At 33.6% G+C, this 23,951-nt stretch overlaps 1 protein-coding gene across 1 annotated transcript in view; it reads right to left on the reverse strand.

Moving 5' to 3' along the window:
- Positions 1-23,951, reverse strand: part of LOC111154359 (contactin 5) — a 560,291-nt gene that overhangs the window by 110,279 nt on the left and 426,061 nt on the right. The window contains exon 14 of the mRNA XM_022513913.1: positions 19,273-19,393. Within this exon, the coding sequence (XP_022369621.1) occupies positions 19,273-19,393 (121 nt within the window). The remainder of the gene's footprint in view (positions 1-19,272; positions 19,394-23,951) is intronic.

The raw sequence follows: 23,951 nt of genomic DNA on the forward strand, positions 1-23,951 counted from the left end.
GGAATATTACTCAGCCATAAGAAAAGATGAGATCTTGCCATTTGCTACAGCATGGTTGGGCCTAAAAGGTATTATGCTGAGTGAAATAATTCAGACAAGGAAGTCAAGTACCATATGATTTCACTTATAGGTGGAATATAAAAACAAAAACAAATGAATGAAGAAACAAGAAGCAGAATCAGACCTATAAATACCGAGAACTGATGGTTGAAGGAGGAGGTGGGGGCATGGGAAAAATGGGTGAAGGGGAGTGGGAGATACAGACTTCCAGTTATGGAATGAATAAGTAATAGGAATAAAATTTACAGTACACGGAATGTAGCCAATGATGTTGTAATAGCATTGTGTGATGACAGACATAGGTATACTTCTGGTGACCACAGCATAACATATAAACTTGTTGAATCAGTCTGTTGTACACCTGTAACTAATATAATATTGTGTTTCAACTGAACTCAGATAAAAAATAACAAAAAAATAAATTTGAAAAAGTAATAGTCAATAATGTGAATAGATTTTTGTAGCACATTACATAGTCATACTTCTTAATAACTGGTTTTTAAGGTTTTCATTTTTAGAATAGATTTATGGACTTATGGCATGACTGATTTAGAGAGCATGATTTTATTGATATTATATTCTTATACAAGAAGTATCCTGACATGCTTTTGACGTAATGGGATGGCAACACCTGACCTCATATAGTATTGCATCTAATTTTCTTTATTTTTTCCTCAGATACTTCTTTATTATCATGTTTTTCATGACATCTTGAGAGTGTTCTTAGATTTCTTTAATATTTACTAACTTAATTTAAGCGACCCTTTCCTACTGATCTTAGTTCTATGAGAATAACCAATTCTATTTTTAGTGGGGTGGATAAGGATGGAAATGAATGATAAACAGTTCTAATTATTTTTTTAAAACACTTTTGTTCTCAATTAATTGGTAAAGCTCACCATTTATTCTATCATTATCATAATTACTATTATTGTTATTATCATTATTATCTGTCATCTATGTAATGGGTCCCTCAGTGTGAAATTTTTGTCTCTCCTAATTTTAACCATTTAACACCTATTTAGTCTTCAAATTTCAAATCTCTGCTCAAGTTTTACTTTTTTATTCAATAGCTACTAAATTTCAATTTCATTTTGTATAAAATGCCTAGGAAATTTTTATGTACCCTATATTTCAAGAAAAAATAATCTAAAGAAAAGAGATTTGGATAAAAAGTCTGAAAAATCTTATTCCAGTCCTGAGTCCTTATGTAAGAACTCTGTATAAGTTTCTGAAACTTGGGCAAATTTCTGAACCTCATTAAACCTCAATTCCTTACATTTTATAAAAAGGATGATAATAACAATGTTATCATTATTGTCAGGATTACATAGGGCAATGTAATAAAAAATTATTTTGTAAATAGTTATATACTAGCAGTGGTTGGACCTCTCAATAGCTTTGTAACTTTGACAATGTCATATGATCTCACTATGCTTCATTTTTTACCAATAAAAATAAAAACCTATGCACCACCTTTGGTTCTACCAAAATATAAAGGATAGATATGAAAATAATTTGAAAAAAAAATGTACTCTTTTTAGCAAATTCAACAAGCAATATCTTCTGGGAGCTTATAATGTAAAATGGGAAAAATGCTAAAATGCCTATTTATCAAATGAAGGCTTTATGCTAAATGTTATGTACTTTCTCTCTAATCTTTAAGGCAAATCAGGTATTTAAAAAAAACAAAAGGCAAATCAGATATTAACACTCCCTTTCCACAAATGAGAAGACTGAGTCTCAGAGAGTTCAGGTGACTCATTCAAGGTTACACAACACCCCAGTGATGGACCTGGGGTTCAATTCTGATACTTAATATCATACGTATCAGAGATTTAACTCTGTCCTATTTATTAGTACTCAACATTACTTCACATAATTAAGCACAGACATAGAAAATGTAAATTTCAGAGCATTAAAAATAATTATGAGCAGGAAGTACTTTTTTATTGATTGAAAATGAATTTGGAGGTAGAAACATATGAAAGAAATGAAGTGGACTTTGTGGCTCATTCCCTAATATTCACTCCACCTATCATAGTGTGGTGTAGGGAATTAGCCCCCATTCTCTGGGTGACCCTGATTAGTTTAGGCTTATTTTGGCAATTTCACCTGCTCCTGTCATGACTGGTTCAGGAAGTTAAGTCTAAGCCAGTCAGATCATGATAATCTTCTTATGTTGGATGCTGGTTCATGATCTAGACAGGCAAAACTAAATGAAGGGATGGACACTTTAGAGATATGCTAGTTCTTTTGCCTGTTGTATGGCAACAGAAAAGCACTTAGCCTATACCATTCTTGGCAGTCAGCCTATGACTACCATGAACTTTAGGGTAAGGCCAACATTGTAGACAAGAGTGGAGAGTTGGAATCAACCTGGGTCTTTGGAAAAAACAAAAACAACAACAACAACAAAAAAAAAAAAAAAAAAAAAACAAACACTTGAGTGCTGGATTAATCAATTTAAAAATCTGCTTCAGCTTCCTCTCATGAGAGCCAATAAACTTCCTTACTGTTTCAGCCAATTTGAGTTAGTTTTTATATTACTTGGAACTGTAAGCATTCTAAGAGACAAAGGATAACTGAAACTCCCTTGGTTTAGGAAGGATTAGCACTGGAATAATTCCTTATCTACACAAAGATTGGTTATATTAGCAAAAGTAACCTGAAAAGAGGATCTTCAACATATCTAATTATCAGATATACCCCTTGGAGATGGAAAAAAACAAGTCAACTAGGAAAACTGATAGAACAGCAGGCCAAATAGAAGCAAATAGCCAGATAGGTAAACACGTAATGCAATGTTATTATTAAAGTGATTTAAAAATTTGCCTGTAGGGTAATGGAATGAATACTTTTGGTTAGAGACTTGGAGCATATTAAAGATGTACTATTTCAGTCAATGTATTCCTATGACAATAAAGTTCAACAAAGTATGGAAAATCAGGGGCACCTGGGTGGCTCAGTTAGTTAAATAGTTGCCTTTGGGTCAAGTCATGATCTCAAAGTCCTGGGATTGAGCCTGACATTGGGCTTCCTGCTCAGTGGAGAGTCTGCTTCTCACTCTCCCTCGGGTTCCCCGGTACTTGTTCGCATGCTCTCTTTCTATCAAATAAATAAATAAGATCTTTTTTAAAAAGAAAGAAAAATCAAAGAATTTTAGAGCAAAATTGAAAAACCTCATTTTATAAACCCATAATTAAATACTCTGTGTGTTTTTCATTGCTACACTGACTTTAAAAAAAAAAGGAAAAAGAAAAGGAGAAGGCTGAAAGGTTTAGAGATGTTACCATGTGAAAACAAAACCAAAAAGCTAAACTTGACAGCTTTGAATAACGAAGGCTGACTGGGTACCTTAAGACCTAGTTCTCATACAGCCCTTGTCATTTTCCAACCAAAATGACTTAGGAATATACTTCATATCTCTAGGTCACAGAAAATTCTTTAGATAATGAGGCTGGAAGGATTTTTCCTTTCTTTCTTTCTTTCTTTCTTTTTTTTTTTAGTGAAGATTCTAAGAATACGGTTCCTCTGGGCTGGTACTTAAGATGGAACAGATGACTTTATTATTATTTGGTGATAAAAGATAAGTAAAAAAATATGCTAAAAGACTGGAAAATTCAAGATATTTTTGAAGAGAGGGAAAGCAGTTTAAGTTTGATCAGAGTATCAAAAATCTATAAAGGTAGGAAAAAGGAGGTTGATGGAAGACTTTGAATACCAGGACAATGAGTTTGAACTTTGTTCTGTAAATAGTGGAGGGCTAGTAAATGTTTTTAAATGAGAGATAGACCAACACATTAGATATTATAGAGGAAGAGTCAAGGGTGGGAATGAAACATTATTCCAGAATTTCATGCTTGGATAAATTGCAAGAATAATGTTAGAATAAAGAGAAAATCTGGAGGAAGATCTCAAAAATTTTCCTGTCAAGTTAAAGCAATTAATTTCAATTGAAATAAATTTTGACAACGACACTGAAGTACAGAGGTAGGAAGATGCTAGTTTTGAGCCTGAAGACAGTCAAAAAGGAATAGTTGTGTGATAGGGAATCAATAACAGTCAAACATCAGTATAGCTAACAATATTGAAAACTTATGTGAAATAAAAAACATGGAACTCAGTCAACATTGTTCAATTAAATTCTTTATGTCCCATATTTGTTCATAACCAAAAACAGAGGTGACTGAGTTTAAAAGTTGGTATGATGAGTAGTATCAAGGAAGTTATGCCCACCTATTGAGTAGGTAGATTTTAGGTAAGAATTGAATTAAGTGTAATTGGTGACCATACAAGTTAATTGGAGTCCATGTGAAATACAGAGGAAGATTCTTAATAAATATGGTGATGCACCTATTGCAGTAAATTAAAGCTGCTGCCAGAGAGTTCATATCCCAACAAACAGATCAAACTATACATAGTGGAGCTTCCAGGACATGGGTTGGGCCCCTACAGTTGCAAATAAGGCAAGATAATAAGGTGCTGGGCTGTCTGCTGGCTGATGTTTCAACGGATAGTTCAAAAATTTGTCTCATGGACATAAAATCTTTAATGGACACAGAAACCTTTTCTTTAGCACTTCTATTTAGTTTCTTTCCCATACACTCTGTGTAGCCAGAAGCCAGCATGTAAGTCCTCCTTTGCTATGTGCATTTGATTTTTAATATTTCAATCAACATTTCTTGGGAAAATGTGTGTATGTTGCAAAAAAATAGGTGAAATCATGAAAAAATGCTAAGGTATTTATTATAGAGATGGGAGTGCCAAGCTTCAAAGAACTGTTTTGTGATTACCATTATAGGAAACTTCTGGAAACCCGACCCCACCATATTATTCCCATATAGTTTTTTCTCATATTTCACAGTGTCTGCCTTATTGACATGTCATATGACATGGCAATATATTTAATATTAAATGCCTATGATTATTGTTTATTCAATTACTACTTCATACACTGTCTATCCTTCTTTATATATCTGATTTTAAAAATGTAATTATTCACTTTGGGAAAAAGAATTAGTCATTTATTCTTACATTTAATAATTTGCTTAACAATATTGAGGAAATATCTACTCTGTGTCATACCTTGGGGATCAGGATTACTTTCTAGGGAAGAAAAGAAGGCCAATGAACAAATGAATGAGATAATTTCAGATAGTAATAAATGCTATGAAGAAAATAAAGTAGGGTGAAGATAAGATGGAGGTGAGATAGGAAACATTAGATAAGAAGCTGAAAAATAAATAAGGAGCCAGCAGGCCACATACATATTATGGGTAAGTTTTCGAGGCAGAGAACATCAGTGGCAACATTCCTAAGTGTTGATGAGTTAAGCAAAATTGTGGAACAGAAAGGATTCAGGTGTGGTGGAAGCAAAGTAGGGAAAGAAGATAGAGGAGGGTGATAATGTGGGAAAGGTCAGTAGGTGCCAGATATCAGAGGGATTTGAGGGCAATGGTGATGAATTTAGATTTTATCTAAGTGTGATAAGAAGTCACTCTGGATAACACAAGAGAAAAGTCAAAGGAAAGAAGCCACTGAAAACCAGAGAGCAAAAGTGGAAAGGAAGCCCTCAGAGGCTATAGGAAGATAGTGTGGAAAATCTATTTAAATACTTGAAAATGTTAGTGATCAGCATTAATGCTAAAACTGCAAAACCTTTGTAATAACATATTGGTAGCAAATGTAAATTGCAATAATTCAGTAAATCACTTTTCCAATGTTGTCTTATTGTACTGGTGTTGCTTAGTTGAAGTTGTCAGTGTAGTTTCAATGAGAGTGGTAGTCTCTGAGAATGTTCTGCATACCAGTTTCTTGAAATCTTATTGAGAGTATGGTGATTTTTCTAATGTTGTAAGGAAAACAAAGCAAAACAAAACAAAATGACACTATCCTTCCCCTACACCAAACTTATAAAATTGGAATTTCATGAAATTTATCCTGGTAGGTATAATTTGTGAATGTGTGTTTGTCATTGGAACTCTGTCTCCTTTGTGTTAAATGGGGCTAAGTGATTGGTTTAGACCACTGAGTTGTGAGCTAAAATGACCTGTGCACTTTGGGCTGAAGCATTTAAATGCCAATGTGAGACTCTCCATATCACCCTGTTTAAGATGTTTAAAGAACTCTGTGCTTCTTTTTAGAAAAACACAAACACTTCTCAGTCAGTTATCACATAAATCAGGAGAAAGTTACATTAGCCAACAATTGAAGGTAGTAAAGCAGGCATAAACATTTAATGTAGTTTTACATGAGTTGAAGTTGTGTACACTGTATATATTCCAATAGAAAAATAATACTGTCCATCCATCGAAGGTGATCTTTCTGAAATGGAAAATAGATATTTGAGAGTCTATTGTACAAGTTGCAAAACAAATAAAAACAATCATCTTTTTTATTAAACACTTCAAGCAACCCAGACACTATCCTGAAATTAATTTATTAAACTAAATTAAATAAATTCTAAGAAAAAATGAGTTAAAGAAATCCTACAGGAATTCTATAAGGGGTGCTAAAATATGCAAAGTCCCATGTTCTGCAAAACTTTATATAAATCCAATATTGGGTTTATTGTGTATGACTTATTATAATTCTTCAATGCAAATTAAGATAAAAAATAAAGAATGGACTTTTAAATCTGTTCACTATCACTATTCACTTATGAATAATTTATAGATATCTTTGTGGCTTATGTTCCCAAATATACCATAAAGTGAATTTGGAATTTTTATTCTCAATGACACATAATGGAGAAAGAATAGTCTTAGGGGTATCTTGATGGCTGCTGCTTTATACTCGGAGGATTTTTTGCTAGACAACTGTTAGAAGACATATACCATTATGCAATGTACCATTAAGAGTTTGGCACAGACTGAAAGATGACTGCTGTCAAATAGTGACAATGAACTTGGTACAATCCTGATACCACCATCTAACTCATTTGGAGAAATGGAGACAGTGGGCTCTTGCAGAGCACTTAAATAGAGCAGTCCTGGAGGGTGGATAATTTTTAGCAGATGTTTCATATAATGGATGGATTACAGGGAGAGTGCCTGTAATACATACTACCTCATCCGGTGGGATATGATCGATGCTGCTTATTAGCTTGACTTAACATTCTGTGAGCTGAGGTTGTGAGACAAATATATGAGCTTTGATTTACTGATACATACAGATCAAGTGATAAAATGTCTTTGAAACGGTGGTAAGATATTTCAAATGAAGTTTACTAATAACTGCCCTATTTCTTGAGTTGCCACAAAAGAAATAATTATATGAACCAATAACTTCCTGAACAAAACATATAATTCAAAGAGACTTGTTTTATGCCACAGTTTTCTGTGATGAATGAATACTTAAATTAGCCTAATCAGAATGCTGACAAATGAGAAAGCTAATGCATTGGTATAGATGATTAACTTATGTGGTTTAAAAAATATTTCCATTGCTTAAAATTTTGTACTTCTGACCTAGAATATTTTAAAATCTAAGACATAATTTTAGGGGAACCTAAAAATCATTCATACTATTTTGTTTCACTTTTTAAGAATCTAAGTATTTATTTTACAAATATTTCCAAATCCTTTAGTGTCGGTGGTTTATAACAGCTTTGTATCCTTTATTTTAATTCTTGCATTGTTTCATTATCAACTAAACTGAAGGTATGGCAAATTTCTATGTAAACATTCATAGAATAAATATATTTTAAAAATATTGAATACTGTGATTTAAATCGATTTTATAATATGTACTTGGTGCTCATTTTGTGTGATACCAAGTTAGTGACTATTAGTTACGCAGGTACCGAAGCTAGTTATTGATACAAAAAAAAAAAACAAAACAAAAAACTTAGAATGGGCTCATCTACACATCTTTTCTATAATGAAATATAATTTGTGTATTTAACTTTATAACTTTTTTTTTTTAACTCAGTCTTTTTCTTTTGATTCCTTTGTATAACTGTATTTGAAGCCCTGCAGCATTTATTTCACATTTGGGAAATTCCTTTGTACACTAAGATAGCTATTGCCTTTTGCTCCAGGATGGAAGCCATCACAATGGAATCTTCAATGCATGTAAATATGTGTTAATATAAACAACCCGCTTCAGGAAAGTGATGCAAGATTTCATTGCTTCAGTTTACTGAATGCACTGAGATGGCCCTGATGGTGTTTCAGTTTATCCTAATGACAACAAACCAGTAGAGAACACAATTATGCCAAATCTATCAACATGCCAATTTGACCCTGAGGAAGGAGAGGCAGTCAAAATGCTCCCAATCACCTTTAGAATGTATTATCAATTTGTAAGCGAACAAGACGAACAAAAATAATCAGAATACTATTGGATATTTTAGTCAATGGATAATAAAATAGGATTGAGTTTTGGAGAAATGTATACCATTTCCTTGCCCATATATACCATAAAGAACAATGATTCATCCCTTAACCTTAAAGATTAGGGAAATAAAAATTCTTTTTCTAATTAAAAATATCAACAATAATATCTGCATTTACTGAGAAGCATTCTACCATTTGAAATCTCATTTCATTCTCTTATTAAGTCTGCAAATTAGATATTATATGCCTATTATTGAAATGAAAAATCCAAAAGGGGTAAAATGACTTGCCTATGGTTATTCAGCTAGTGTCAGAGTGAGATTGAAATCTGGGCCTGGGTTATTTTTATAATGCTATGTTGTACTGGCTGTATAAACTTGTTACCATCACAGCAATTTTAAACTACTTGTGTCATTTTTAAATCAGGCTACTGAGATTCAACTAACATTTATTGAGCACCAGCTATAAACTAGGTCTAGTGCTAAGTGCTCTGGTTGCTCAAAGATAATGCTTTTCTAAATGAAACGCAAGCACAGCAGACCTTTCTTTGGTACTTTTTATACACCTTAAGCTTATGCAATTTTATTTTCTCACTGCAATAAATAACCTTGCAGCTGTCGCTTTTATATCTCAGCTTTTCAATGCCTGCCCACTTTGAATCTTACAGTGGTTATTTTCTATTTTAATAAATTGTTTTTATAAGCTGGAAGCTATCTTTCTCCCTTTCCCCCTGAGTGTTTAGGTACTCAGCAATGATCCAGAAGTTTTGGAAGGTAATGTCTACTTACATACTCAATCAATAACATAAGGTAGAGACCCATGTGTTCATGACTGCCAATCTTTACATATAAGGTGTCAGATTAGATTTTTCCTCATACATACCAAGCAATAAAGTTAGACACACTCTAGTTTTGAAAAATGAAAAAAAAAAAAAAAGGAGGAGAGACATTTATAAGAAAGATTTTTTACCAAGAATGATTCAGTTTTGTTTTTTTTTTTCTTGGCTTTAACAGACATCATCTGCTGCTATTCAGTTCCTCCCCTAGTCTCTCACCTCAGTTGCTCTAACCCATTAGAGAGCTAATTGCCTTTGTAATTCCAAATTAAGGAGTACTTAGTGAAACAAAGGTATTACCTTTACCAGGTGAGGACAAAGTCTAATCTTCAGTAAAAGCGAAAGTTTCCTTCAATCAGTTCTGGTCTTCTCTCTGTTCAATATTCATGGATTTTGTGTTGTTCAATGAAGACCAGGTTCAGAGACCAGGTTACATGTTGTATGATGTTAGACAAAATCAAGAGGATAATTAAGAATTGAGTATTTTGGAACATATATTGAAATGAAACAAGATTTTAAGGTAGGGACTAAAGTAAACTTACCAATTTTCCATTGTTTTGGAGGTGTGACCAGAATTGGGCTGACATTTCACAAATCTTTTGCTTGGAACTCGGGTTCTTGGTGACCACATATGGTTTATGAAAGAAAGGCAATGTAATATATATATACATGTCCTGTGAAAATGTGTATTCTAGGCTTTACATGAAAATAAGTTACTACCTAAAACTGAAAAAAAAAAAAAACATGCTAAAACAACCTAGGTAACAGTCATGGAAAACAAATGCATTCAGGAAATTTAAAAGGTCATGTGTTAGAAAGGATTGCTGCTTGGTTTTGTCCTGTATCTATAAAAACCATAAAAAGTAAGTAGGTGATTTTTCCAAACAGTTCAAACAAGTGAACACAGGTAAAATGTACTTCCAATATTTTGCCCAAGTAATACTGGTTAGTGTGTTTTGTGTTGTTTTGTTTTCATGACTTTTGGCATGATTTACCCATGAGTAGGTAAGAAACAACAAATATCAGAGGTTTGAAAGACAAGCAGCAATGATTGAAATGAAGGTAAGGTGCGTTTTAAAGTAGCTGGGAGTTTTGTTCTTCCCTCATAATTGTGGCAATCATAAGAAAGTTTAAAATGAGAGAATAAGAAGAGATCATGCAGAAAGAGGTCTGTTTCTTTAATATTGCTTAGTATTCCTGGTGACATTTTGTCCAGAAGTGATTCTTTTCTACCAAAACTTAACGTGTTTGGATAAGAAGTCCTACAAGATGTCCTGAGAAAACAATTATTAGAATTTGACATCTTCTATGATTGGCAAGACATGGGGGTCAGAGGAAGTTCAGGCTTGTCAGTAAGCTTAGTTGTGATTTAGAGCAAAATATGCAAGAAAGTGGTGATCTTTAATGTTGAGGCTCCCAGTCATGTGGTCAAAGATAAAAAACTTTAGAGGATTAGAAAGCATGAGGCCTGCCGTTTGAGGCAGATGAGAATGAAAAAGAGCTTATTTGCAAAATGCTGTAGATTAACTTCTCTTTCTTACCTTAACAAATGACTTTAATCCAGCTCATGTATAAAAATTCTCTGACTCCTACACAGAACTTGTAACTCCATCCCTTCTTATAGGACTCTTTTCTTTCCCTTCAGTCCTTATTCCTTTCTTCCTCTTTCTCTTCTTTTTTCCCCTTTCTTCCTTCCTTTTTACTTCTTTTCTCCCTCCCTGCTCTACCCTTTCCTTCTCTTTCTTTCTACCTTCTTTCCACAAATATATTAATATTTGTCAGGAACTATGTGTCAGGAACTAAGTAGGTCCAGGGAATATAGTAACGAATAAAATGAAAACAAACTGACAATTGATGATATTGATGGAAGGCAGAACAGTAATTTAAAATGTTTACTTTGAAATTAGTCTGCTTGGACTGTACGCACTATTCCACTTATTAGGGTGATGCCAACAAGTCCTAAACCTCCCCAAGCCTTAGTTTCCTTATTTACAAACTGAAACTAAAAACAGTATTCTTCTCATTGTTTTTCTACGATATGCTAAATGAATAAAGTGAAATAATTCATATAGGGACAGTGCCTGGCATATAGGAGAAACTTAATAAATGCTAATTGTTTATTATTATTATTAATGCAGCTTATAATCAGAGTAAAATGTGCTGCTCATACATCTAACAGCACTCCTTATATTATATTGTAAAAAGACATGTTCTTCCATGTCAGGGACACAAGTTGTTCATGGCTAGCTTGTTCTTAGTATAGTGCCTGCCACTTATTATGTGCTCTATAAATGTATGATGTATTAATGAAATGTATGATGAATGAATGAAAAGTAAGGAAGGTTAAAGGTAAGCAACCTGTCCAAGTTACAGACCATTTAGAGCTTAGGGGAGGTGAAATGGAATGTCCGACTTCAAAGTCCATGCTTTTCTTTTATACATCATTGCTTGCCTCTTTCCATCTACTGTAATTTGGATATTATACCCATCAGGCCATTGAATTTGCCCTTGCCAAAGTCATCAGCTACTTTCAAATTGCTCAACCTAATGGTAGATATTGGTTCTTATTTTACTTGTACTTGACACTGTTGCCTACTTTGTCTTTCCTGAAATTCTCCTTTTTCTTTGTCCTTATGACTTGATTTCCTTGGCTTTATTCCTAGTAGGTTGCTGTCTCCAGCAGTCACTTCCCAATCTTTGGATATTCCCCTTCTTTTCAACTTTTGTTTTTTCTTGAGATTCTATCTTGAGTGTTTCTCCCTTTTCATTCTTTATATGCTATCTCTGTACTTTCATTTCCATCTGATTGTGCTCAAATCTACATCTCAACTTCAGTGTTTCTCTCCTGGCTCCAAACCCACAAATCTGTTTGCGTACAGAGTATTTCTCTTTGGAGAGCCTTATCTTAAATGCTGTTGCTTTACTACCAATCCAATTTTCTCCTTACCTTCCAGACTACATGAAAAGCATGATTATTCTTAAGGGTGGTCACATAATTTATCTAAAGCAGGAAAATTTTAAGAGTGAAAGGGTTTCACTAGTAATTACTCTGCCACCCCTAGTTTAACTTGGAACTGTCTTGGTCTAACCAGAATGAATGGTCTCCCTGCCATTGATCACTCCATTAAACATCACAACTGGCATTCATTCTTGACTCTTGTTTCTCATTTTTCATAGGCAGTGAGCTACCAAGTTCTATGGATTCTGTCTCCTTCTTATTTTTTGAATATGTACACTCTTTTTTATCTCCATTATCATTGCCTTTTTTTCAGACCTTTCTTATTTCTTGTGAAGATTACTACTATAGCTTCCTACTTGGTCTACTAATAACCACTGGTCTCACTCACCTCTAAAACATCCTCTGTAGTTTTCAGAATAATCTTCTTAAAGTATATATCTATTCATGTCCCCTTCCTGCTTTGATCCTTTGATAGATGTCCATAAAAGTTAAGCTCTCTACCATGGCATTAGAAGGCATTTATACACAATCCTATCTCACACTTCTCCCTCTTGCATACTAGAACTCTCCTGGCATATAGTAGGCACTCACTAAATAATGAATAAAATCAGCACTTACATCAAAACCCACACATCAAGAACTTATCTCAGGGGTGCCTGGGTGGCTCAGTGGGTTAAGCCTCTGCCTTGGGCTCAGGTCACGGTCTCAGGGTCCTGGGATCAAGCCCCACATCGAGCTCTCTGCTCAGCTGGGATCCTGCTTCCCCCTCTCTCTACCTGCCTCTCTGCATACTTGTGTTCTCTCTCTCTCTCTGTCAAATGAATAAATGAAAGCTTAAAAAAAGAGAATTTATCTCAATAAGCTTATGTAAATGTTAAGTGATAGTAAATGTCATTTTTATATTAAGATTGATATGTAAGAAAAATAGCTTAGTCTGTGGGACAAAATATATAGTGAAGTATGATTACCTTACAGTTTGTCACTCAAAAATATGTATAAATAAAATCCAGCTGATCAGAATTTTTCTCAAAATGGAAGTCACAAAATGAAGAGTTACACACAGTCTCAAAATGAAGAGTACTTGCTTCAAAACAGCAAAGTGTTCCTACCAAGAAACCTGCAAAAGCCTAAGTCAATTGACAGAAATTATCAGTGCCTAAAGGAAAAGTTGGCTTCTAGCAGTTCTCAGTATTTGTTGAGGGAATAAAATACACAACTTAGTCTCCATCAGTTGGTTGTCTGTATACAATAACAACTTATGTGTTAGTTTTGCTTTAATCATTTCCATCAATCAAGTCAATCAGTCAACTATCTCTTCAATGAACCAGACTGAATGTGGTACACAGAATCCAAACATATGATTAACAACAACAACAAAAGTTAATGTCAAACTACTTAATACCCAAAAATTCTAAGCTAGAAAAATAAGTCATTGGTATAAGTTATTTAGATAATCGTATCCAATACTAGTGATAGTAGTGATCTAAAAATTTCCACAGGGATGTAGAATATTTCAATAAGACACTGCATGAATAAGATTAGATTTTCTTTAAGAAGGAAGATATTTTATATATCCATTTTAAAGCTATTTTAATGTACAAAAGCAAACATATTAACTAAATAAACTTTATCTGTTCTAAAACATAAATTATTTGCAAATTCATTTACTATTACTATTGATTAAGATAAAAATTACACTGAAAATCTTTTTCATTGTCCTGTGATCCCCAAATGTTGACAAACTCAGCTTTACTTTTGTGACTACTGGCTCATTTCCTTCCACTAGAAGCTTTTTTTTTTTTTTTTAATAAAGATGCTTTTTAGTCTAACACATTACTCTACCGTATGAAGGTTTGTGCAATCTCCAAGTACAAGGTAATCGTGTAATGTTGAGAAGAGAATCTATGAAAACTCTATCTTCCAAAAGATATTTCTGTTAAGTACTTGCATATTTTAAAGCTTGAAACTTTCAGAAGTGACCAGATGCTAAAGTAGGCCAGTGCTAAGATAAGCATTTATTTCTGTTTGGAATCTACGTGGTTCATAAGGGTAGTTCCTTGAGAGACATAAAGATAGAGCACATTAACACATTAGTAATGTTTAATTCTCAAATCAGATTCTCAAAATAGAAATATGTTCAAGATTTTCACCTAAGCTTGAATTTCCCTTTTTATTGGGAAAGTTATTGTACTTGCATCCTTCTAAGGGCAAAAAGCAGAAGATACTCAAACTTTCCTGTCTTGCTAGTGAGAATCACTGAAAATTATAGTTTAGACAGTATTTAGTCAAAGGTTCCAAACTGGTTTCCATCAGGCAGTAATTGATATCTTTAGGTTAATTTGAAAGCAAAATAAAACAAGTAACACTTCACAAGTAGCTAAAATGTAAAGTCTCTGCTGTTGGCTAGATTTAAATCTAGCCAGCAATACCAGATACCACATGATGACAAGAGTTTTTGGTGGAAATTAAAATAGGAATATGAATTAATGATTACTTTAACACAATAAACAAAATCTTCCAAAATGGAGTAGAATAATTAAAAGACATTTCATATAAAAAGCTGATAAAACCCCTGAAGAGGTTCTAATATCTCAGATGAGAAAGCAGATTTAGACAACTTTGTTGTAATTGAAAAAAGAAAATATTTTAGTATCCTTTGGTAAAGTCCTTTTTCTTCTTGTAGAGTAATACGTAATTTAATAGGTATAGCAGGCTGGCTTCATGGCTCTGCTACCTGCACTGTCACTCAGGGTCCCTAACTTAAAGGGTCTCCATACTTTGATTAAGGCTCTGCTCTCATTGTCTTGAAATTCTTATGAAGTTTTGACCAAGGGGCTCTGAATTTTTAGTTGGCACTGGTTCTCACAAATTATGTAGCCCTGTAGCTATGCCTTTGTTGTCTCCTAGTATTATTTCCCCTAAAAGACTGAAAGTTACCCAGTGAGCTTTACTTTTTTAGTGCTCTCATGCCATTCCCAAAGATGCCTCTCACACTAGTGACCATAGGACTACACAGAGGGCTGAGACTTTGGTGTCTTCATCTTTCCATCCATGTGCCTAGCTCAGAGCTTGATACAGAGAATTTACCATGTGAATGAATGAGTGAATGGATAACAAATTATCAATGTATACCTGTTGACTTATTTAAGTGATAAAACAGTCAAACTTTTAATAGTTTTATATTTGCAGTGAAAAGTGACTAGGTGGGTTGGGAGAGATTATAGGTAAAATATTTGAGGAAAAAAGCTTTCTTCAAAAGAAAAAATAGAATTGAATTGATGGAAAGTTTAAAGCAAATAAAACTGAAAGAGAAGTTGAACATCAAGTTGAATAAGAAAGGGTGAATGATTAAAAATAGTGAGATCTCTCAATAAATTACATCCTAAGGTGGAGTCTTTCTTCTCAAATTCGATTTAATAAACATCAGATTCATTCTATAAGTTGTAATGAAGGAAATGAAAATTGTCCAAGTTTTGAGAAAGAAGAGCACATAAGGTACGCATTTAGGAGGAGCCAAAGGATTATTGATTATTCTTTGACTATCCCAAGAGTTCTTGAACTACTGTCTTATATTAATAAACAGAGCAATATGAATATAAAATTTAATGAAGAAGTGAATTTTTGAACTCTTCTGTCCCTGGGTGGAGTAAATAGAACTCTTGCTCTGATCCCAGTTACTGCTAAACACGTTTTATTCTTTAAACCATGATAGTTTCCTGCTCTTATATTGGCTTGGGGAAACATATTTCTAATATTCATTTTAGAAAAATAAAATAACAAAAAACTAACACTCTGTTCTCTGGAGTTTTAATATTGTGTTTGACCAACTCTCATATTGCTTGGGAGTATCAGTTCTTTACAAATCTTATATCCTCCCGTGTTACCTCTTAATGATCAATCTCCTTTGCCCTAGAAACATAATACAGTTCTATCTATCTGTAAAGAGGTTCCCATAACATCGTCTAGCCCTACTTTCTGTTTTGTTGCTATATCACACTTGAATAAGTGACTTAAATTGTGCACAGATGTCCAGGTGTGGCTTTAACTTCCCTTTGTATTTCAGCAAAATAAGTTATTTTAACATATTTGTTACTTCTGTTATGGCTCTCCAAATTATTTGTGGTGCTGCGATAATGCTGGTTCACTGAATATTAAATATACAAGAGCAAGTGATTTTATGCTTCAGATAATTAAAGGAAAATTCAATTTTTGGAGGATGACAAAAATAGTGGAAAAGAGGTGAATAATAGAACTGACATTCACAAGCAAAATGAAGCAACAGTGGAAACAAGCATTTTGGGGAAATATAGCTTTAAAATAGTGAATGGGTAGAGAAGCGGGAGACATTACTAGTTGGGAACACTCAGATTTTAAGCAGGCAATGACGAGGTCTTAGGGCTAGACACCTGAGCTCCAATCTGATGTTCCTAAGAGGCTTGGAGAAAAATTTCAGGACTTGATAAGATGTACAAAAGTATTTCAAAGACTATATTTAATGGGAAAGGGGATGATAAAAAAGTAGCTTCTATCAATCTTGAGGAACAGATTTAATCTCCTAAATCCCCACTAAAATAGAATTACAGGATTATAGAAACTTATCGCTGGCCACCCAAGAATGTTCCTCATGGTCAACACTGAGCGAAGAGAACCGCTGAGACAATCCAATGATGGTATTCTATAGGAAGATGTATGATGGAATTGTCTTTGCTCTTCCCATTTTTATGTGACATATACTTGAATAAATGTACTTTAAGGATTCTGGTGCCCTAACTGTAGCCATCATTAGAAAAACTCCATTTAAAATGCTCAACTTTGGTCCTGTGGCCTATACTATTAGAATTCCCCAACTTTATAAATCAATGAATGGGAATGGGAGAAAGAACAGCAGGGTAAAACTATTTTGAGTTTTATTTCACAACTCAACATGAGAAACTGCAAAAGTCAAGCATCCAAGTTCCTTAAATTACCAGGAGCTGTTAACAAATAGTAAAAATAAAAAAGGAAGAACCAAAACCCCTAGTTAAGTTTTTAAATCTGTCTGAGACCAACCAGGCAGAAGAGGCAAGTTATTTTTACTAATTTTAGAGAAGTAAAGCAACTATATAATAAAATATTGGTGACTTGATCAAACTCATTTTGAATGAAAGCTTGAGTTGAATGTTACATGAATATTCAGACAATAGAAACTTGCTTGAAATTTCTTTTGAGTGTAATTTTAACATTTATGCATTTTTGTCTTCTCCTAGGCATAAAGCCAAAGGCTAAAAGAGCAGAACACAAAAAAGCTGAACCTGAATTATGTTCTAAACTCTGTTGAGTTTAATTTTACTTACAAAGCAGAATGTTGGTTTAAATTTGCTCCTCATAACCCTGTAAAAATACCTAGTTTCTTGTTATCAGCCTCTAAATTGTGTTATCTATTTGGAAAGCTCCAAGTTTAGGAGCATCATTCTAAATTACTAGGCAAGTGCTACACAATAAATACACATAATCTAAAACAGAACACAAGAGAAGAAAGCAATTTTCCATAAATTTGACTGCAATATGGGGTTTGCAATTCCATGAGCCTTATAACTTCAAAAGTCATAAAGGAAAAATTTTCACCTAAATGGAATATCATGAGGATGAGCACTTTAAAAGGTTGTTGTTTTGTAAAAGGGTAATAGAGATACACATTCTTGATATAAATTTGGAGAAAAGTTCAAATAACCTTTGGAATGGAACACACACACATCCAAAAATGAACAAAATGCCACTCACTCAGATACACACTTGTATCAAAACAGTATTTTACTTGGATCAATAATGGATGCACTACCAAAAATCAATAAACCTTTGATAATACATACCACTAAAACAGATGATAAAACTTACTATATGCCTTACGTTTCCTACTCAAGATTTTTTATATTAATGAATTCTTAAAAATTATGATTGGAAAACACTTCACGTAGATAAAAGACAAATCTAAAATACAAGTTTTTGCTATGGATTGTGAATTTTATTTGCAGAGATCATGCAAGGAGTCTTAGCATACAATACTCACATCACTCAAATGTAATTGTTTAAAATCAAAAAAGGAGGGGCAGTAGGTGAGATTCTGGTAATGTTCTAGCTGTTGTCTTGAATTTAGTTTCATGGTGTATTCACATTTGATCTTTCACTGAGTTATACACCTGTACACAAATAATTTGTGGAATTTTCTGTAGGTATATTGTATCTCAAGCTAAAAAAAAAAAAAGAAGAAAAGAAGAGAAAGGAAGGAAGGGAGAGAGAGGAGAGAAGGAAGGAAGGAAGGATGGAAGGGAGAAAAGAAAGAAAAAAGTGAGGGAAGGAGGAAGGGAGGGAGGTAGGGAAGGAGGGAGGAAGGAAGGAAGGAAGAGAGGGAATAAGGAAAGAGAGAGAGAAAGAATATGCATGCTAGGAGCTGCATTTCCCATCCTGGGGAATAATGTGCTAAAAGAAATTTGTGCTACAGTCATTTACTTAATTCAAATAAGATGTAACTTTATAAAGTTGCAGAATTTGGCAGCCCAGTTCATAGTGGAAACCACTTAACTGTCATTTATGCACAGACTCTGTTTGATATTTTCATACTTAAAAAATCCCTGTCACTGAACAGTTGCAAATGCCATCATATTAGGCATGCAGTTTTCCTGTTTGGGGAAGCAGAATTTAGAAGTTAGTGGAGGAAAAAAAAAATGCCTAGGGGTTCCATTAGCTTTGCATTTGAAAAACACATCAACACACAAACAAATTTTATCTCTGAAGTCCAAGTATCTGTGACTCAACTGTTTAAAATTTCTGTTTGGCATTAAGTTGGTGAAACACTAAGTGACCACTTACTACTAAAGGTGTTTTAGATCCTGAAGTTGGATCTATAGGTTTTGTCTGTTACTAAGAAGCAGTTTTCCATGTAGTTTTTCAAAGACAAAAGGTTAAGCAAAAATGACATATATTGTAAAATTGAAAGTAAAATGCACAGTCCTGATGTGCTCAAAGTCCATGCATTTAAATTCCTTTGTATGATAATTTATGGTGATCATGTCTTCAGACTGCACTATTAGCATACTCACCCCTAACCAGAAGTTCTGCCTCATCTGACACACTGTCTGCTGTGGTCTGTACCCTGCAGCCATATCTCCCAGCATGCATCAGAAGGATGTTCCTGATCATTAAATCTGCAGAGGATGCTTGCTGAAAGAGGGATGAAGTGCCAGTTTAAAATGTTGCAAATCTGCCTAGTTCAAGGTGGTTTAAGGGGAATTTTGTACATTCAGTCATAGGGCCTATTTTTGTCCTTACAATTTATATGACAATAATACAGAAATCAAACATGCCCTATTTTAAGAAAGACATGGAAGTTATGTTTGCAACAATTGCTAATAAAGAATTTGAACATTTAATATTTTATATAATGATTTAGCAGCTACCATATTTAAGAAATATTTAAATATCCATAAACATCCTATATTTAAAAGGATAGGAAAAATAATCAGTGAGCCAAAATTATTGCTTTGACATTCTGAGACAGGCCTATACTGTGGCAAGACAATAGTTTTGAAAAGGAATAGCAATTTTTGGAAATTATGAGAAGATAGCACTTAAAAGATTATCTTGTGCAACTTTATTGAATGATTGCTTTTGTAAATACACTGTAGACAACAGGATGAGAGTGCTTAGGTGAAAGATTTCTGGTCCCAAAGCCATGTGCCTTTACTTAACAAAGATTTATTCCTCCCATAACCATCACCATCAGGGAGTAGGGTCAGCCTGAATTTCTGTTAATCAGTGTAGTTATAAAACACAAAGGATGTTCAAAACACTTGGTTCGTGTTGGGAGCAAGATGATTAGAACATAGTTGAAGAACAACTGCAGTCAAAGAGATCAGTAAGTACCAGGGAAAATGTCTTTTAGATGTATCAGTTCATGGGATTAGTGATGATCGTAAACATTAGAATGTTGGGTGCAGATTTTCATTACTTAATCTTGGCTTTCATTTACTCTATCAGAAAAGACAGATTTTTATGTGTGAGTGTGCACATCCAAAGATTTGGAATCCACAACTCATAAGGTATTTTTTCGGATAATGACATAGCAAAACTCCAATACACTCTTCAGTTTTCATGTTGCAATCAAAAACAATTGGCTGGAATGAGCATAGATGCATACAGTTTGAAATAACATTTTGAAAGAACTCAACACTTCTCTTTAACAGTAGTTGAGCATATGAAAGGATGTTTAATGCAAGCTGAAGAGAAGCACTTCAAATTAGAGATCTTTTCTTTTTTGATGGAATAGGTGAATTACCTTAAAAAAAGGTGCATTTGTCTACTTAGAGGGCAGTATTCCAATAATTATTTGACTTGCATTTATTTTGATATAGACCAATGGGTCATACAAAAATCATAAAAGTTAGAGGAATTTCTGGAAATTCTTTGGATTCTTTTCTATTTCCTTAGAGCTCATTGGAAAATTTTGTGAAATCATTGGAAGTTTTGGCCTCTCAAACTATGTGTATTTATTTAAATGAAATGCTTAACCCTGTACTGTTTTAAACCACTTCTTTCTGGTATTTCACTTCTGTTTTTTTTTTTTTTTTTTCCCTTTACATTAGTCTTATGATAGTAACTCTAAGAGTATTGAAGTTTTCTCTCATGAAATAATTGTTAAGACGTACTCTGGTTTAGTCATTTACAAGGGAATGTTTCATGGTGAGAATGCATTAAAATGTCATAACAATTATTTCAAAGAATGTAATATTTATCCAGAGAATATCCTATGCCACTAATTTCCTTAGGATAAGTTGGTACTCTTAAATTTAGTTTCTCATCAATATTGGGCTATGTTTACTTCTTTCAAATCTGAAGAGGAAATTTATACTTTAAAATTCTGATTTAATATGGGAAAACAAAAGCAAATTATAAGCATTATAAGCTATAATTCAGTTTCAAATTAACATAACCTAATATGTACAAATCAGCTTTGATATATTTATCACTTTATGTAGTATGGCTCCATCTTAGGTGTGAAAATTTCTTTTTCCCCTTGGATTTCAAAGAAACTCTCCTAATAGGGTACTCAAATTAATCAGGAATCAATAGGCACACTCTGAACCCAGAATGGGGCCCATGTCTAATGGAAAATTCAAGGAGAGGTCCAAAAAATCAGAAGGGACTTTATTATTTCCAGAAATAATGCTTATGAAAGACTGTGCTTGCTGATTTTTGTTTTGTTGTTTTTTTATTGTCTTGTCTATTTTTCTCATATAACAGACTGACTGGGGTAGTTTAACAGTGGAAAAGATGATTGTAAGTCATTTTTCAGGCTCACATTTTTGAAAAATGTGATAAAAATGTGATAAATGATAAATGATAAAAATCACATTCTTAGGATTAAATAATTGATTGTCTTATTTTCTAGAACTTTTCTTCCCAAATTATTGATTTCTTTTTGTCCTGGATAAAAGTCCTCAAACCTCTGTCCTCTCTGCTGAATTATAGTAAAAGAAAAACTTAATTGGATTAAGATGAGTCTTCACTGAAAATAACAAAAAGATTCAAGGAATTCAGGAGGGTGAGGTATAGATTATCTTTCCTATGCCGTCCTTTACTTGGTTCCTGCAATTAATAGTGTGCAATACTTTATTAACTGCCTGAAACTCCATCACCATCTATCAGGAATAAAAAATCTGCAGCTCATTGCATTTTTGTCAATGTCAAGACTATCTGAGGAGTTGAAATAGTCTCATTTTGGCCTCATCCCTTCTCTTTTGGATTATACCTATATTACATTTTTACAATTCTAAACAGGAGAGATTAAAAGTAAAATGAACGGATTGTGAACACTAAACCTAAATTACCCGTTCAGTAGATTTACTGATCTTTTAAGAGAAGTAATGAGAAGAATTCATGTGGGAACCCATTATACTTAATCTTGGTCCACAGTATGCAGTTCCTGAGAGAAAACCTCCACAATTTAGTGCACTTTTAATGAAATGGTTACTTAACAACAATGCTTGCTTTCTTAAGCTTAAACCTCATTTTCACTTTTTCTGTCTTAGGAGTTAGTCTCTCTTTTCTTGTTTGTTTGACACTTACTTTATATCCCATCTTTTCTTTGCTGCTTTTTCTGGCTTTATGAATAAATAGAGTTACATGTTGCTGCAAATGAACTTCCCCATAACCAGTACTTAAAATAATGCTCCAAGCATTGTGCACCTAGCATGGTGCATGCCACATAGAGGGAGCTCAATAAATATTTGTTGAATGGTTGAATAAAATGAAGACTCTTTATGAAATAGGCTGTTATATTTGTGATGGGCATAGCACAATGCAAAAACTACTCAAGTCACTATATTGTACACTGGAAACTAGTGTAACATTGTATATTAACTGTACTTCAATAAAAAAAGAACAAAGAAAGAAGCTGTATGTTCACCACCTATGAGAGCAGTAACATGGCTAAGTCATTTACATCTCTTGGTCACATAGTCTCACTAGAGCAGTTGCTAGATTATCGTTAATTTTTATTTATGGTTTTGAAATAAAACAGGAACTATCATCTTTCCACTCAAGTCCAACTCTTTATTGGCTTTCACTTTGACTAAATGTTCTGCTCATCCAACATAAGACTGCTAGATTTCCTAAGAAATGGAAGAACATATAACTTTGCTGTTCAAAGTGTTTGCTGGCTCCTATTACCTAGCGGATAAAGTCTAATCTCCTCACTCCAACACAAGAAGGCTCCTCAGAACATGATACTGCCTCCTATGACAGAATCCTGTGCTTCTATAAACTTACTCTGAAATTTTCTCATCAATGGGACTACTTTCCATAATTCTGCCTGTTGTTCTGTTGCAGATGCTCTTTATTCTTTCTTTCCCTGAGAAAATACTTTTGGACAGCTCAAATGCCTTCTCCTTGGTAAAGCCTTCCTGGATTTTCTGGACTAGGCTTCATTAGTTCTACCATTGTTTAGTTATGCTTCAGAAGCATTTTGCTCATGTCTCTGAAATAGCACCTGACATTCTTGGAAGTTACCCCCAAGGTCTACTATAGACAGTCTCAGAACTGAGCTTGGTGCTAAAGTAGCCAATGATCACTGGGTGAGCTGACAAATGCACAAATGACTTGTTTTCTTCCTTCTCTGTGCCTGACATAACTCCTCCCTCCCCTCTTTTTTGCTTTCAAAGAAGTTAGGATGGGAAATGAGAAAAGATCTTGGAAAAAGACAATGGGAAAGTGTACTTAAAGAGTATATACAGGTTTTAGGAAGACACAGAATTGTGTGAATTCCTGCTCTCCCATTTATAATTTTTTTATTAACATATAATGTATTATTTGCCACTTATTAAATTTTTAAGTTGGGGAATTCCTGTATCATGTAGAACTTCTCTCACAGCAGCAATGTGATAATGCAAGTTAAGCCCATAGCAATATTTGGCTCATAATAAGTTTTTGATATATGTTATCTGTTAAAGGGAACTATAATTACACTCTTAGATGAGACAAATCTTTAATTGGTATTCACTCCTTCAACAAATGTCTATCAATATTTTCCATAGATATAGTAAATGTTCTGGTTTTATATCTATCTATCTATTTATCTATCTATATATCTGGTTATATATATATATTTTTTCTGGTTTTATATATATATATATGAGGGATTATAGAGAGGAGATTATATACATTATATATATGTATATATATACATTATATATATGTAAGAGTAAGAGAGGAGATTATATAT

This window comes from Enhydra lutris, unplaced genomic scaffold (genome assembly GCF_002288905.1).
Source record: "Enhydra lutris kenyoni isolate GAN:26980312 unplaced genomic scaffold, ASM228890v2 scaffoldscaffold37, whole genome shotgun sequence".
Lineage (NCBI taxonomy): Eukaryota > Metazoa > Chordata > Mammalia > Carnivora > Mustelidae > Enhydra > Enhydra lutris.